The sequence below is a fragment of the Teleopsis dalmanni genome, chromosome X (genome assembly GCF_002237135.1).
Source record: "Teleopsis dalmanni isolate 2A chromosome X, ASM223713v2, whole genome shotgun sequence".
NCBI classification, from domain to species: Eukaryota; Metazoa; Arthropoda; class Insecta; order Diptera; family Diopsidae; genus Teleopsis; species Teleopsis dalmanni.
Window position 1 is genome coordinate 79,148,907 of NC_051848.1, and position 15,204 is coordinate 79,164,110.

Below are 15,204 nucleotides of genomic sequence, written 5' to 3' on the forward strand. Positions count from 1 at the left end.
GTGATTACTTCATAAAACATCAAAAATTCCATAAATTGGTTACATCTGATATCTGATATAAAGATATCAGAAGGCAGTGTGTTTACATTTATGCATGAACATTTGACCATGAGAAAGCTCTTTTCAAAATACTCACAGTCGATCAAAAAGAACAACGTGTTGATGATTCAGAGCAATGTTTGACCATGTTTACACGTAATAAATCAGATTTTTTGCATCGATGTGTGACAACGGATGAAACTTGGATCCATCATTTCACTCCGGAATCAAAAAGACCATCATTTGAGTGGACTGCAGCCAGTGAACCACGTCCGAAGCGTCCAAAGGCACAACAGTCAGCTGAGAAGGTTATGGCTTCAGTATTTGGGGATGGACATGATATAATCTGCATTGACTATCTCGAAATGGGAAAAACCATCAATAGTAACTATGTTACTACACGGTATTACTGGATCGTTTGAAAGCAGAAATTATAAAAAATACGGCCGCATAGGGCGAAGAAAAAAATTTTGTTTCACCAAGACGATGCATCATGTCACAAGTCAATAAAAACGATGGTGAAATTGCACGAATTACACTTCAAACTGCTTCCTCATTCACCGTATAGTCCAGATCTGGCCCCCAGCGACTACTACTGACTACTGATCTCATTTGAGATCAATGAGATCAACGAATGTAAGATGAATTTCTTACCGGCGAAGAAGTAATTGCTGCAACTGAAACCTATTTTGAGGTAAAAGACAAATCCTTCTATAAGTACGGCATCAAGAAGTTAGAAAAGCGTTAGAATGATTGTATTGCCCTTGGAGGAGATTACATTGATGAGTAAAATCGATTTTTGGCAGAAAAAATTTGTTTTTTTTTAGTTAGTCACACGTCTTATTGCCAGATGTTTTACAATACAAAATGATTTAAAAATATTTAAATTTATAAATCAATGTTAATTTCTTTGAAACGAAGCATAAAATTAAGGGACATTTCAAATGCAACTATGCGTAAGATAAATTGTCAGCATATGATAAAGTTGAGATAACGAAAAAGGGATCTTTTTTTTAAATAAATGTCAGTGACAGTTGACTTTAATGAAACTGGGAAAACATTTTGAAAGTAGTGCAACTTTTAGATTTGAATGTAGAGAAACAACTTTAACTGTTATAAATTTTAAAAAGAGTGCAAAATAACACATAGTAGATGATTCCTTGTCAATCCCACTAAACACATTGCAAAATCTTCCTGGTCATCAGTTCTGGCTTTTTCATTGGCTTAACCAGCTCAACGCGATTCGACCACGACCGTTTTGACTTGATGCTGTTGTAAATGTTTCAGTTTCATCACTGAAATAGGTCGATTTTGTTGCGATTCAGTAGCGATTCGCAAATGGAAAATCGGTCCATCGTTTTTGCTGTTTTTCGTAAACTCATGTGACACCCATATATCGAGCATCTTTTTATATCCAACTTTATTTAAATGGTTTCAAAGAGTCACGATTTTTTGTGTAATCTTTAGCTCTTAGGTAATCGAAACAGTGTTTACATGACGGTTGGACTCGACAATATCCATGATTTTTCGACAGTGTGTGGTGCGTAGTCCATCTTTGACATCTTTGATTACTGGAACGAAATCGACAACACCCAAATTGCGCATGATTGGCTGTTACAGTATCAAGACCACATACATTATTCTTATTATCAACCATCTGGCTTACGTTTTCACATTCATGAACAAAATTCTGTAAAATGTGGCATATTTTCTGATTACTAGTGTTCATCTTTGACCCTGAGTCAACCATTTACCCAACTGTCAAAAGTGTTTTTAGTATGAAATCGTAACTTTCTAATGCCATCTAGCGTCAGATAACTAAAGCCATGTAGTGGGAAAATAATGGATTTCTTTTTCTTGCATCTAATAATTGCTGTTACTTTTGTACACTTATGTAAATTCATTTGAAATAAACTAAATAGCGTTTTTTCTAATTCAATATGTTATTATATATATTTCAGTCAAACAAAGAGAGTGGGGTATATATACTTCAAAGGAAATGGGGTGTTGTGTACATATCGACTTTCTTGTACTGAATTTTAATAAGGTGAGCTGCACCCTTTCGTGTATTTGTGTACGTTTTTTTTTAACTGTAAGTTGATATAATGAAAACCAATCATTGTAAGAGTAACATCTGACAAAAAGCAGAGATAAAATAAAAAGTAAGAGTTGAAGCTTAATATCACATAGAGTTACACCTTTTCCTGGTATTGCAATCTAAAATTGAGTGCAATTTGAAGTTACAAACTAATACCAGTTCATAACGAGTCGTTACATTAAGAATCTTACGTGTTTGCAGAAAGTTTAATATGTGATCTGATATTTACTACGTACTACCAACAGCAATCCATTGAAATGGTTTGAACATTATGGCCGTTTTTAGAATGTTGGTATCAATAATTTTCCCAAATTTTTGCGGTCATTGTTAAAAGGGGTTCCCACGTCTAAACTTATTTAAAAATGTTTAAAATATCTTTTCATTTTACATGTTATTTCAGTTTGTGAACAAAAAGGTCCCTTTTGTTTTGAATGTTTTGCTGCTACATATGTCGGGTATGGTTATCACCCACTATGAAACTATAAATGCAACTGAAGCCATTTAAAATTATCAATGCATTGTGTGAATTAAAACTGACGTAAATGACTTCCATTTAGATTCCTACACTATTACGCTATTTTCGTCTCCAACGCTGCAAATGTCGAACAAGTGAAATAAATTCATATTAAATTAATTTACATAAAATGTATGTGGATAATTAAATTTCGCAGAATCGAATCGAATCGAATTCAATGCTTTCGATTTTTCACATTATTAAATTATATCTGATATTGTTTGCATTTAATCCCGTTACTTTTCGAACTCAAATGGGCTTAGCGACTGCAACCGCCAAATGCAATTTTTATTGCCATAATTTTAAAGGCAAAATATGTAGTTCATTATTCAACCCTGAATTTAAAATTCATTTATATATTTTTTATTTTTAAAATCTAAAGCCATTTTTATGTACAAATCAGTTTATGAAAAAGTCACGGTTATCTCATGTTTTACTAGTTGAAATCATATTTTATATAAAATAACAAAATAAAAATCTAAAACTTTTTCATACAAGCTGACCGCGGGGAATGCCGACTGATGCAATACAAAACAAATATTGATTAGATATTTTTTTTTAGCTTAAAGGATTTCTTCACAATAACAGGAAAAAAATTAGTGCCAGTATTTTTTGTGTATTAGTTACACTGCTAGCAATAAGCAATAGTCAGTGGATAAAATAACTGACGTCCCTCACTGTAGTCCAATTACTTAGAATCGGATAGCGAGTATTTGTTTGGAGTATGAATGATAGTGATTAGTTTCACTTGTGGCACCTTACCGGAAGTGTGAATCTGTTACAATGGAGGCAGGGTTCACGTCTTCGGCTGTTCTGACTAATAGGCATTGGCACCTGTAATGAGGGTGGGGTGTCACGGTGACTTAACACCAAACCAATGCGGGTTGAATGGCTAAATTCATTGTAAACTAAAATTGTAAGCAGTATAAACAATCGCCTTATATATGGTATTTTCAAAAGCAGTTATATTAAAATTCTGCTCTGGAGAAGAAGACAAGCAAATATCGGAATGTCGGCGATAGTTATAGAGAAAACTATATAATAACAATAAAAAAATTAAAAACTAATTATTAAGCTTCTCACTTCGGCCTGTCTATTAGCTACAATGAAATAAATAATTGAACTAACAATTATTTCAAATTCATTGCTTTCATTCAATGTAGGGTTACATTTCTCTACCAAGTAGTTACTTAGCTGTAGTGGAGGGAGAACCAAATCCTCCTCAATTAGCTAAGAAAGTCGTCATGAAACCATATATCCTTGTAATAATGAATTATAAAGAATAAAGATCAAGCTAGAACCAACCAGAGGCATTTATATAAACAAGAATCAGGCCAATGCTAAGGCTAGAGATATCGCTGAGTATGTTGAAGTCGGGGCCCTCCAGAAACTTAAGCCTTAAGAAACTAAGCCTATATTTCGCCGAGTGTGTTGAAGAAGAGAGCCCCCAGAAACTTAAGCCTTTTTGACCATGCCTGGACATAGATATAGCAGGTGTTCTGGTGTCATTTCTTTGTTAGCTGGTAAACGAACATTGTAGGAGCTGTCACCGGCTACTGTGTTCAAAAAAAACAATAGACATGTTGATAGGTCTTGCTCCCTCGCAACGAAGAAACTACATCCGTACGTTAAGGTTCAGTTGTTAAATAAAATGCAGCAAAACATTCACAATATTAAAGAAGATCCTTTGTATTATATCTTTGTATGATATTAACACTTGCAGGAAAGTCGAAAAAACAGCAGGATGAAAAAATTAAAAAGATTGCACTTACTAAAAGAAGGAAACCATTAGAGAGGTTGCTAAAGCAGTAATAATATAATGCTGTTCATTTAAAGTGATTTTTGTGAATAGCGGCTGAATTTCCTTAAAACTTATTAGAATATGTTAATATATTGAAGTAGTAGTATTCCTTAAAAGAATGGTCTCTAGTCGCTATTCCGTAAACGTAGCAGTCAACGTCAAAATAAACATGTGATAAATACGACACATTTCACGTCTCTGTCTAAATATCAAAATACTCAAATAACATATAAAACTTTTGTAGCTATAGGTCTGTAAAAATATCATCACTTCAAAGCGGCTTTGGCACACTTATATGTCGTCCATTAATTTCTGACGACCAGTTTCTCTTTACTAACATTTCAGAGAGGCTGTCTAAACTAAACTTAAGCGAGGCGATTGTAACATATTTAAATTCTATTAATAACAAAAAATAATTTTTGTACGACATAGGGAAGAATAATTTTTTTAATAGCATTTTTTGTAAATCATACATACTCATTCATCTTGCAACCTAGATTATTTAGTTCCATAAATGATTATATTGAAGCCGTAATATATCAAAACTTCATTGAACTTCCCATATTATTGTTTTAATTTTATTCATATTAATATCAACATCAATATTGTATCTACCCTTAAAGCTTTAATATTTATATAAAGGATTTGACCAAATAGTTATACCATCACTTTTATATGGATGTGTTGTGTTTGGCAAAGCTGCAGAAACTACTATCCGCCAGGAAGAAATTGCACAAAGCCAGGCTCTGAGAAGACTTTTCAAAGTGTCATGGTATATTAGAACGAATGACATCCTCAGTGACCTCAAGATTGATCCGAAAATAGGCAAGCTTACCAACACCGCGTTATCGAATCTCAGAATGGTTACAGGCTTCTCGGGGAGGTATGCAGATCTGAGGTCAATTATTGCTTAGTCTGATGAAGTGATAAACAATAATCCTGTCAAGACGTAGAGAGGGGTTATGAAGAAATGTCGCAGTTAATAGAGAGTAAAAGTGCTCAAGTGCACTGACTCAACTAGTCTCAACATAATAATAAAGCATTTAAAATTGTTTATGTAAATAAAGTATAAAACCGGTTTGCGTCTTTTTTTATATCTAATCCTTATATCACCGTCACCGTTAAGTGCTGTTCACACCGATACATTTCTTTCTTTCTCACATGGTCTTTGTGGTTTAATGCAGCAATCTTTTTTAGAAGTGCGGAAAAAATTTTTGGAAAGAAAGATGCTTCGTTTACGAAATAAAATGAAGTTTGTATTTAACCGATTTGAAAAATGTAGCGCATAGACATAACATGTACGAATAGATACTCTCATATTGGGTGGGCAGAGTTCACTTATTATAACAAATCTTGTTTTTTGTATCAATTTTATTTGAAATAACATTTTTGTGGTTATGACAGAGGAAATTAATCAAATAAACTTTATTTTAATAAGTTTATGCTATAAATCAGGGCTGTCCAGAACTTATGTGATAGCCGGCCAATACCAATTATTGTATAGATTGGAGGGCCGCAGAAACAAATACACACGTTTATAGTTGTTAGCATAAATACATTATAAATTTGGTTATAATGTTAAACTTAGTTTTATTAATTTATTAATTAAAATACATTTCTAAGGTATACCAGAAAAATGAAATAATTTGGTATAACCAGTACACCAAAAGAAAATTTCCGTAAATGTAGTAGATTAAAAACATGTCGTAGGCCGTACTTTGGACAGCCCTGTTGTGAATAACTAAAATATGACAGCCCTGTTAATAGCAAAAAGGAAGAACCACACAGTCACATAATGACACACTTTCATTTTTGATAGTGACCCAATATTTCATATGTATAGGTTTTGTAATTATTTATACATAATTTGTAAAAGTTCTTCAATAATTGAAGGTATTTTTTGCTCTCAGGTATCGTTTCTATAAAAGACTGCAGCACATGGGTGAACACATGAAAAGCTAATATTTGAGCAATTAGGGGAATCTTTTTCTTCCACATCGAAAACATTCTACTCGAAGCAAGTTCTAGAACTGCATCTTAAAGTACATATGACATGAATAATAGGTGTTTGCAATGTGGTAATCTATTATCAACTAACCGCAATCGCTTTCGCTTCACTGTACTTTCACTGTTGTGCTGGCGATATTTCCCAGCATTTGAACGAATAGAAACAGAGTTATCGTGATCACAAAAGGATTGTGTACGTATTCTGCATCTTATATTTACCGAGTAATAAATATCAAATATATTTTTTTACTTATTCGTAAATAAAAACTATAGAACATTTTCGAAACTTATTCCTAACATCAATCCAAAAAAGGAAGTAAAGAAACCGTCTGAAAGTCAAAGTCATCAGATTGTCAAACTGATTTCATTGCGATATCCAGTAAGTCTATGTCCATAAGAATACTCAAATAAGTCTACGGCAAAAAACCACAAAAAGACAGTAAAAAAGTGTAAAATAGAAGTGACAATGACAACAATAACTCCAGAAGCACCATTCAGGCAAAAACACAAAATAAAAAAAAAAAACTTTAAACAAACAGAAATAAAAATTTCTTTGGCTTCGTTGAAGCTTAAATACCCTTCGCACTGACTTAATGAGAATTTTCCAACGAAAATTTTTGAAATCAAATACGATAGACTTTGTATTAGAAAATTTGTTGGTATCGGACCTAGGGGAAAAATTTTCAAAAGAAACAAATGGCCCGTACCATTTGAATGCCCGATGCATGCACGACTCAAATTGAGTCATATATGCCTACGGACTAAAAAGTCTCCTCATTTTCAGCTCAAACTCCTGAAAAATCCCTGCAGTACGACCAGTTAAGGTATTCCTTCACAGGGCAGGTTAGAAGAGCACTTAACGTGCTTTCACTCCGATTGTGTACTAAGTATTTCGTCCGCTCTAACAGTATTTATTGTTCTAAAGATTATGCTCTTGTAAAAGCTCCATTCTATTTATTTATCTTAACCTGACAAATAAAAACTGTGTATCTCAATGTATACAAATAGGTACAGCGGGTATATTGAACCCTAAATTAATTTGAATATAATCTATAAGTCAACACATCGAATTGCATATAACCAGTTTTAAGACTAAGTCTTAATTTTAAGTTTTCACATCAAGCAAACAAGGAATTATTGTATATAGTTTTTTATGTCTGCTGAACATCATAGCAAGTACCTTGACAAATTTAATAGACTCTCTCCGCAGTATGTGTACTGCAGGACGCAAACAGGTACTTGTTCAGGAGATAAAAAAATATTCTAGATTTCTGTAAAAGGCAAATGTGTTGCGCGTGGAGTACTCTGCCTGATTTACGAGTGAAGTGTGGTTTCCAGCTATTGTTGTTAGCACGTTTGTGGCTGGAGCGCAAATATTTTTTTTTTGTTGGCTGAGGCAGGAAGGACATTTCCTTCCTACAGTTCGATGGCATATACAACACACACAAATTACCACAATTTATGAATGGCAAAATGCTAACAGATTGACTTGAGTTCTATTGACTAAGGACATTTATCTGGCAGCATAGATGGTGCCTGCCGACGACTACTACTGAAGCTAAGAGAGTGTAATTAAGCGTCGTTATTTGTATTGACGTTTTGTTGAAATACAATTGATTTTACTTAAAGGGACTATATCGCATTAAATTAATAGTTTTGAGTTGTTGAATATAATACTTTTAAATTGAAAATAATTTCTTCGAATTTCATAAACATTTTCATACTTTGCCACATAAACTTTAGTTGTTGTTGTTTAGAAGAATGCGTTAAGTTTATAAAACAAAAAAAAATTATATGGTAAAGTGGTTTATAATATAAAATATCTTGAGAAAAGTTTCATCTTATATGTCATTGCCAAAAAATTTTAAGTGTACTTTCTTAATAGAGTCGCCAGAAAAGAAAGAAAACTTGCTCGCAAACGCATAACGCTAAGACAGTTCAACTTTTTAGCTTTTTTCTCCGAATATTGAGCTTCATTTTTCATTTTTGTGTTGTAACCATTTTGTTGCACATATTTTTCATAACATTAGCAGACTTTTCACCCGATTTCATTTAACTTTCTTGAACGTTGTCAAACAGCGTACACTCTTTATGTAAAAAGTCGTAAAAATAGTACTCCCAATTCCAAGTTCATTCGGGATTTCAATACAACTGCTAATGTTAATGCTGATGTTTATCCTGATGTTCATCCTGAAGCTTATGTTGATGTTTATGCAGTTTCTGTTGCAGCAAAAGTGTTATTTTCCTTGCTTCAACACAAAAATTTAAAAAAAAAAACGAAAAACGAGTAATGCACCTAAAATTATGCTTCTAAAAATTCTTATCTTTAGTTATTCGTGGATCTGCGTGTTACCATTCAAGGTATACAATGATGTTCACGTTTTATTCTTGTTGTACTGTTAAGCATTGTTGTTATTTTCACAGCTTGTTTACACGTACATATTTGTATCTGTATCTTGTATTTGATACTTCGCCGTCGAAAATTCATTAAAAATTCTCGTCATGCTTTTGATTCAATTAGTTCTTTAGGGCATTTTGTTGCATCGTTAAGTTTATTACCATAACATTGGCATGTGAAAAACTCACTACAGCCCCACTTGAAAGTATGTCTTTCGGTTTTTGCTGCCAGGGACTCTTAATTAAATTCTTAAAGAAGGAGTAATTGAGTAGAATATTTGGTTGTATAGATACAATCAAAAATTCAGTTTTTCCGAAAACTATTTTCCAACTTATGTTCACATTTATTTCACATATAAATTTTGTCATTTTAAATTAAATAAACTATTTTTTTAACATGCAATTTAAAATTTTTTTAGCTATAAATAATATCTTATTAAGTGAAGTATATTAAACGTATGATTCTTTCAGTGTAACCACCTTGCTAGATTTTACTTGTGGTTGCCACCACAATTTTATTAATCTGAACAATTTCATATGCATTATATATCACATTTTTTAACACATATTTTGCATTTTCTATGCTGAATTAATTAATTCCTGTTAACAATACAAAACTAAATATCATCTGTTTACAATTGAAATAAAAATAGGAAAAAGCTCTCCTAGAACTTTTTCATAACGTATTAACACATGCATAAATTAGCTCATTCCAATAGAAACGACCAAATCTTAATCGCGTTAATCTGAGTAGTTTAAATGTACGTTTTCACTGCCTTTGTTAGACCAGTTTATTTAGTTAAGGTCACTGATAAATTTTGATTAACCATACAAATAGTTTTCGTGTTTTTTATCTTTGTTAAGAATTAATGAGATATAAAAAAGAACTAAATATGTTGAATGCAACATTGTAAAATATATTTTCCAAAAGGGAAATGTGCTAGACAGCGTTGTTGAAGAATTTTATTTAATTTATTTTTTTTTCATCTAATATTTTCAAATTTTTTAAGTAATATCACATTACTTACTTAAAAATATTATCGGTTTTTATAATCTCTAAGCCTCGGTAAGATCTTAGTTTGCAAAAAAAATTCGAATATAATAAGTAATTCCATTCGAATATAAAAATATTGCCAATATCTTGTCAAAATCTGCCAATGTAGACGCCCATTAAACGCGATTGAAAACATTTTCAGTTGCCATAGGCAACCTGTCGGTATTGTAAATAGTTCTATAGAAAATAACTGAATCAAAGTGGAAGAACACATTTTACGTTTGGACCTGGTATGTGGCACTGTTACAGAAGTATTATTAAAATTGTTACAAACACCACGTTATCGAATCTCATAATGGTTACAGGCTTCTCGGGGAGGTATGCATATCTGAGATCAGTTATTACTTAGTCTGATGAAGTGATAAACAATAATCCAGTCAAAGCCTATAGAGAGGTTATGAAAAAACTTCGCAGGTAATAGAGATAACCATAATAATATGGTAACCTAAATGTATACAAAAACATTCCAAGCGGATAATACTCTAACCTGACGATATAGTCAACAGACATCAAGACAACATCAAAAAAAAACATATTGAATTGAAGTCAGTGAAGGTCAAAATAATTACGATGGATGTTGCAGTTTTAAAGTTCTTTAACACTTGACCGAGAGGATAAAACTTTATATGCTTGACTGAAATCTGATGTCAAAAAAAAACCTAAATGCAACCATGCGTATAATTTTCCAATATGTATTTTATGTTCTTTTTCCACGACTGTCCCTTGAGTGGAGTGTTAATCATTGCGGTAATGTATTTTAGCTATTTAGAAATAAATTAATACTCAGTAAACCTTGAATGTCAAATTCTGACTGAGAAATTTAACTGAAAATTTGACTGAGAAGTTGAAATATTCTAATGTTTTCAACATTGAGTTTATTAGTAGTATGTTTAGTTCAATGCAAAATTCAGGTTCTTTCGCAGAAGCAGTTCCTGGTTACAACAATGAGATAAATGTATATTGTATATTATTATTTTTATTTAAGCAAATCGATTAATTATATTGTTTTACTTTCTAGCGACGTCCTTCAGCTGGAGTAACGAATCAAATTACCGAAATAATTTATAGATTTTACCATCTCCTTACTAATAACTGCAAGGTATATATCAATTTTAATATTTTTAAAATTAAACACTAATTTTGATTTTACAGGATATCGCTTTGTTGTGTGAACCAGATGTACGCCTCTATTGCCAAGGTCAGAGGAATCACGGGCTGAAAAACGTATTAATGTTTTGTGAAAAGTTTTTTAATCTTGTCTATACAATTTCGCAAATTGATGTAATGGACCTAGCAGTAAACACCCCATACAATCAAATCGGATTCAAAGTAGTTGTGTTTGGATGTTTTGAATCTAAGGACAATATAAAACATTTTAAACATGAGTTTAAGATCGTTGACATAGATTCCAATTATAAGATAACTAAATGTAACTTTATATATAATAATGAAGCCAATTATTAATTTTAAATATGTAATCAAACAATTACATTATTAAATAGTTCCTTTGGAAACTAAGAACAATTCAATAAAATCTTGAAGCCACCATATTTTATTTTATTTTCTGTACCGCTGTAGTAGAAAATATTACATCATCGCAAATTATTTACAAGGTAATAAGTAATTTTTAAATGTATTCCGACAAAAAGACATACCTTGTGATCAAAAAAGAACTTTAATTTTTAACTTTTGAATTCTCGCGCTTATCCAACCGGCAAATTTTTTTATTTTCATGCTGGCAACACTATTATACACATTCTGTCAAAGTTTAACGCATATCGTACGATTACTTTTTGTTTGGCGTCTATACAAAGAAGTCGAAAAATTTTCGTGTCACACGGGGTCATATCTGGAGCGTACGGTGCTTGATTGATGATATTAGTGGAGTTTTTGGCCAAAAACTGCGGCTTTTTTGAATGAAATTCAGCTTTTTTGCCACCAGCCGAGAAGTGACGCATTTCAAACCCAAAACATCACTTAAAATGAGTTTGGCCGATCCATATGAGATGCCCAAAAACACTGCAATCTCTCTAATCGGTTTACAACGATTTTCCAACACGATCTGCTTCGCCGATTCAATTTTTTTTTTTGTAACAGAAGTTGTTGAACGGCCAGGGATCTCATTATGGTCCAAGCTTGCATGACCGTCTTTGAACCTTTTAAACCATTCGTATAGTTGTGGTTGCTGCGACACTCAAAACTCACCAAATGCCTTTTTGAACATTTTTGAACAGTTTCGGCACACTTGAATCCATTTGCAAAAGTTTGATGCACGCACGTTGCTCTAATTTTTGATCCATTATTGACAGAATATGTATAGTAGTGTTGCCAGCGTTAAAATAAAAAAATTTACCGATTGGATAAGCGCGGAAATTCAAAAATAGCCCTCTCGTCCTTATTTGATCAGAAGATTTTGACTCATTATAATATTGAGAACAATTATTGTAATATACACAAACGTTAACAATATTAATATTAACAAATAGTTGAAGAGAGAAAATAACTATCATGTACTTTCTGATCTAATTGAAATGATTCTTTGTAATTGAGTTTATAAGTCTCTTTTTAATCTCTGAGAATAGTGTCTTACAAAGACCGGATTTTGAAGGACCAATGGCCTGATCCTTGATCATATTGACTCTTACGTCCTACATACTAGGACGCGCTACAGATACTTCATAACATTTATGATTACAGTGTTTGGTCTTTGTCTACAATTGCATTGGAAGTAGTGCCCCATAGTTGCATAACATACGTCTAGCATGGTTTTATTATTGTATGAAATAGAAGCATTTTATGCTTGTGGAACGAAAAGAGAATTGCAAAATTTATTTAATACTTTTACCAACTCTCTCTTTGTTCTTCAGTGAAAAAAGTATAACTTCTAATACGCTACCTTGCCGAACAGCAGCAAGAATGGGATAATTTTCAGGGGCTAAATTTCTTTGACACAAACAAAAGGCCCTGCCAAGAAGGAAGCTTTACAAAATACCTTTTAATTAAACCTGTTCAAATGCATGTGTGACATGTAGGAAAATTACATATCCAATTACAATTGGATCTTTCTAGATCATAATTGATGTTGTGGTATAACTAGTTTTGGGTCCAAGACAGGTTGAGTTTTGTTAAATAAGTTTTACTCGGAAATTTTTAAAAATATTGACAAGACTGATCGTCCTGTGCGAGGTGAATTTTAATGTGCTTTTACCTGATTTCGGAATTATAATAACTTTAGAAAGTTTCCATGATCTTGGATGATAAATTAGGCGAAACAGTTTATTAAATATGAACAAAAGGAGAACCACTGCAAAGTGAGAAAGTTCTTTAATAATTACGCCGGTAATTTAAGTATGATTAAGACCTTTGTTTCTTTGAATTTCTGATCTGTTTATTTGACTAAGTCGCATTATTTTGAATCTTATCGTTGAATATCTTGAATTTACATATAGGAGTGATGTAGTGTTATTGAACTCCTCATTTGCTTTTAAAACTTTATATAGATAAATTGCTAAAACTGACGGTTTGTCCGCATCAGTACGAGCATCGAAGAATGATTTTTTTGGTTTCAAACCTATGAAGCTGAGTTTCAAAGCACAATACCCTTTAGTACCTCTGCATATAAACCATTTGGTATTTGTGCAGATGTATTTCTAATGAGATTCAAAGTTTCTTTAAGTATTGACTATTTAACTATTTAACTATTGATTAACAGTCACTGTGATTTATTTTACTTTTTATTTTGATGTTGTAAATACCAGACAGCGCTAGTAGTTTTAAACGTCTTTCGTCTAAACGATTTGAGGGGTCATTGGCCCTAATGATCTTATTTGCTGATTTGTTTCCATCCGTTTCTAATGAATGCATGGATATACGTCTGGATATCACATGGATATAACTGCCGATTCCAGTTTGAATCATTGCTTTCTTTACGCTAGAGTTGGTTTCTTTATTTATTAAAGGACTATTTGTTTCTTTTTGTTTGAAGTAGAATGTGCCAATATAGTGAAATAATCTTTTTTTTCACTCTCACATGATAATACTACTACTGGCATTCATTTTACTTTTAGATCTTTTTTGTCAATATGATAATTTTTTATTAACATTTTAGGCGTTCTTTTGCTTATGTATTTTATTTGTTTATTTAGCAGAAATTTATTATTAAAATACAATTGATATTTGCGATCGACCGGGTCTTATTAGAATGTTGAGTTTTCAATACCAAACAATAATCTTTCTTATGAAACCAATATAATATCTTCAAATTACATTCCACATAGGCAACGCAATGCAAGTCATTATATATTCTTATTTTCTTAATCTAAACAAGATATTTTAAAAACAAATTTGGTAGAGGTTTCAAAAAGTAAAGAACTAGAAAAACAAAAATTATTTTTATATTATTTTAATTAATTAAATTTTTGGCTGACCATACAACTGTTTCGAGTATTGCCAAATACCCATTATCAGTGGTTTTGGAATTATTTCTTCTCTTTAATTATTTGCATTTACTACTTTTCGAAACATCTCTACTTAATATATTAGTTTCTAACCTTATTCAATCATTCTATCCATCATAACTGACGTTAAATTACACCTTATATTAAAAAATAATTTAGAAATCACCCTTTAACCCATTAAGTACCACGCAAGTTCACACATGGAATTTTATGGTGAAATTTTCAGAAAAGTCTTATTTTACGTTAAATAAATTCCCTGCAAAATTAAATTTTTTTTTTGAAAAGCAGTTTTCCGGAAAAGTGCCGTGCTGGGACCCATAGCACATTTTTTTCTCTTCGATAGTACAAACATTTTTATATGTGTTTTGTTCGCAAATATGGAATTTACCATAATTACTTTTATGGTGAAGTAAGTATCATTGTAAGTTGTATAAAGTACACGTTTAGTATAAAAGTCAATGTTTTACGTTTTTCAAATATTCATGAATCAAAAAATATATTTAAATTATTTCGTATGTATTGTATAATGTGAAAAGGAATAAGTAGTTGTCTACGTTCAATGTAATATTCTTTATTTTCATGGAAAATTAAAAAGCAATTTTCTACATGAACATGCATATTGCACTTTTCACATGTAAAACCTGTGACTTTTGGTAAACAAACAATAGAGAGGTGGAGATTTTGAGTTTGCATACCGGTTACACGTGGTAAATTTCCCGGAAGATAAACATCTTCTACTACGCTGTGACTTTCTTTTTTCAAATCATTGTACACGGTAGCAAGAAGAAGGTTTCTAGGAATGAAACTCTTAAAGTCTAACTGAGGCATCGGTTTTGT

General features: G+C 31.9%; 1 protein-coding gene across 1 annotated transcript; it reads left to right on the forward strand.

Moving 5' to 3' along the window:
* The first annotated feature begins 10,771 nt into the window (after positions 1–10,771).
* Positions 10,772–11,442, forward strand: LOC119688596. Its single transcript, XM_038103269.1, has 4 exons — positions 10,772–10,865; positions 10,929–11,009; positions 11,063–11,362; positions 11,413–11,442. Exons 1-4 carry the CDS (start codon positions 10,797–10,799, stop codon positions 11,440–11,442), a joined length of 480 nt encoding a protein of 159 aa, XP_037959197.1. The 5' UTR covers positions 10,772–10,796.
* Positions 11,443–15,204: the final 3,762 nt, after the last annotated feature.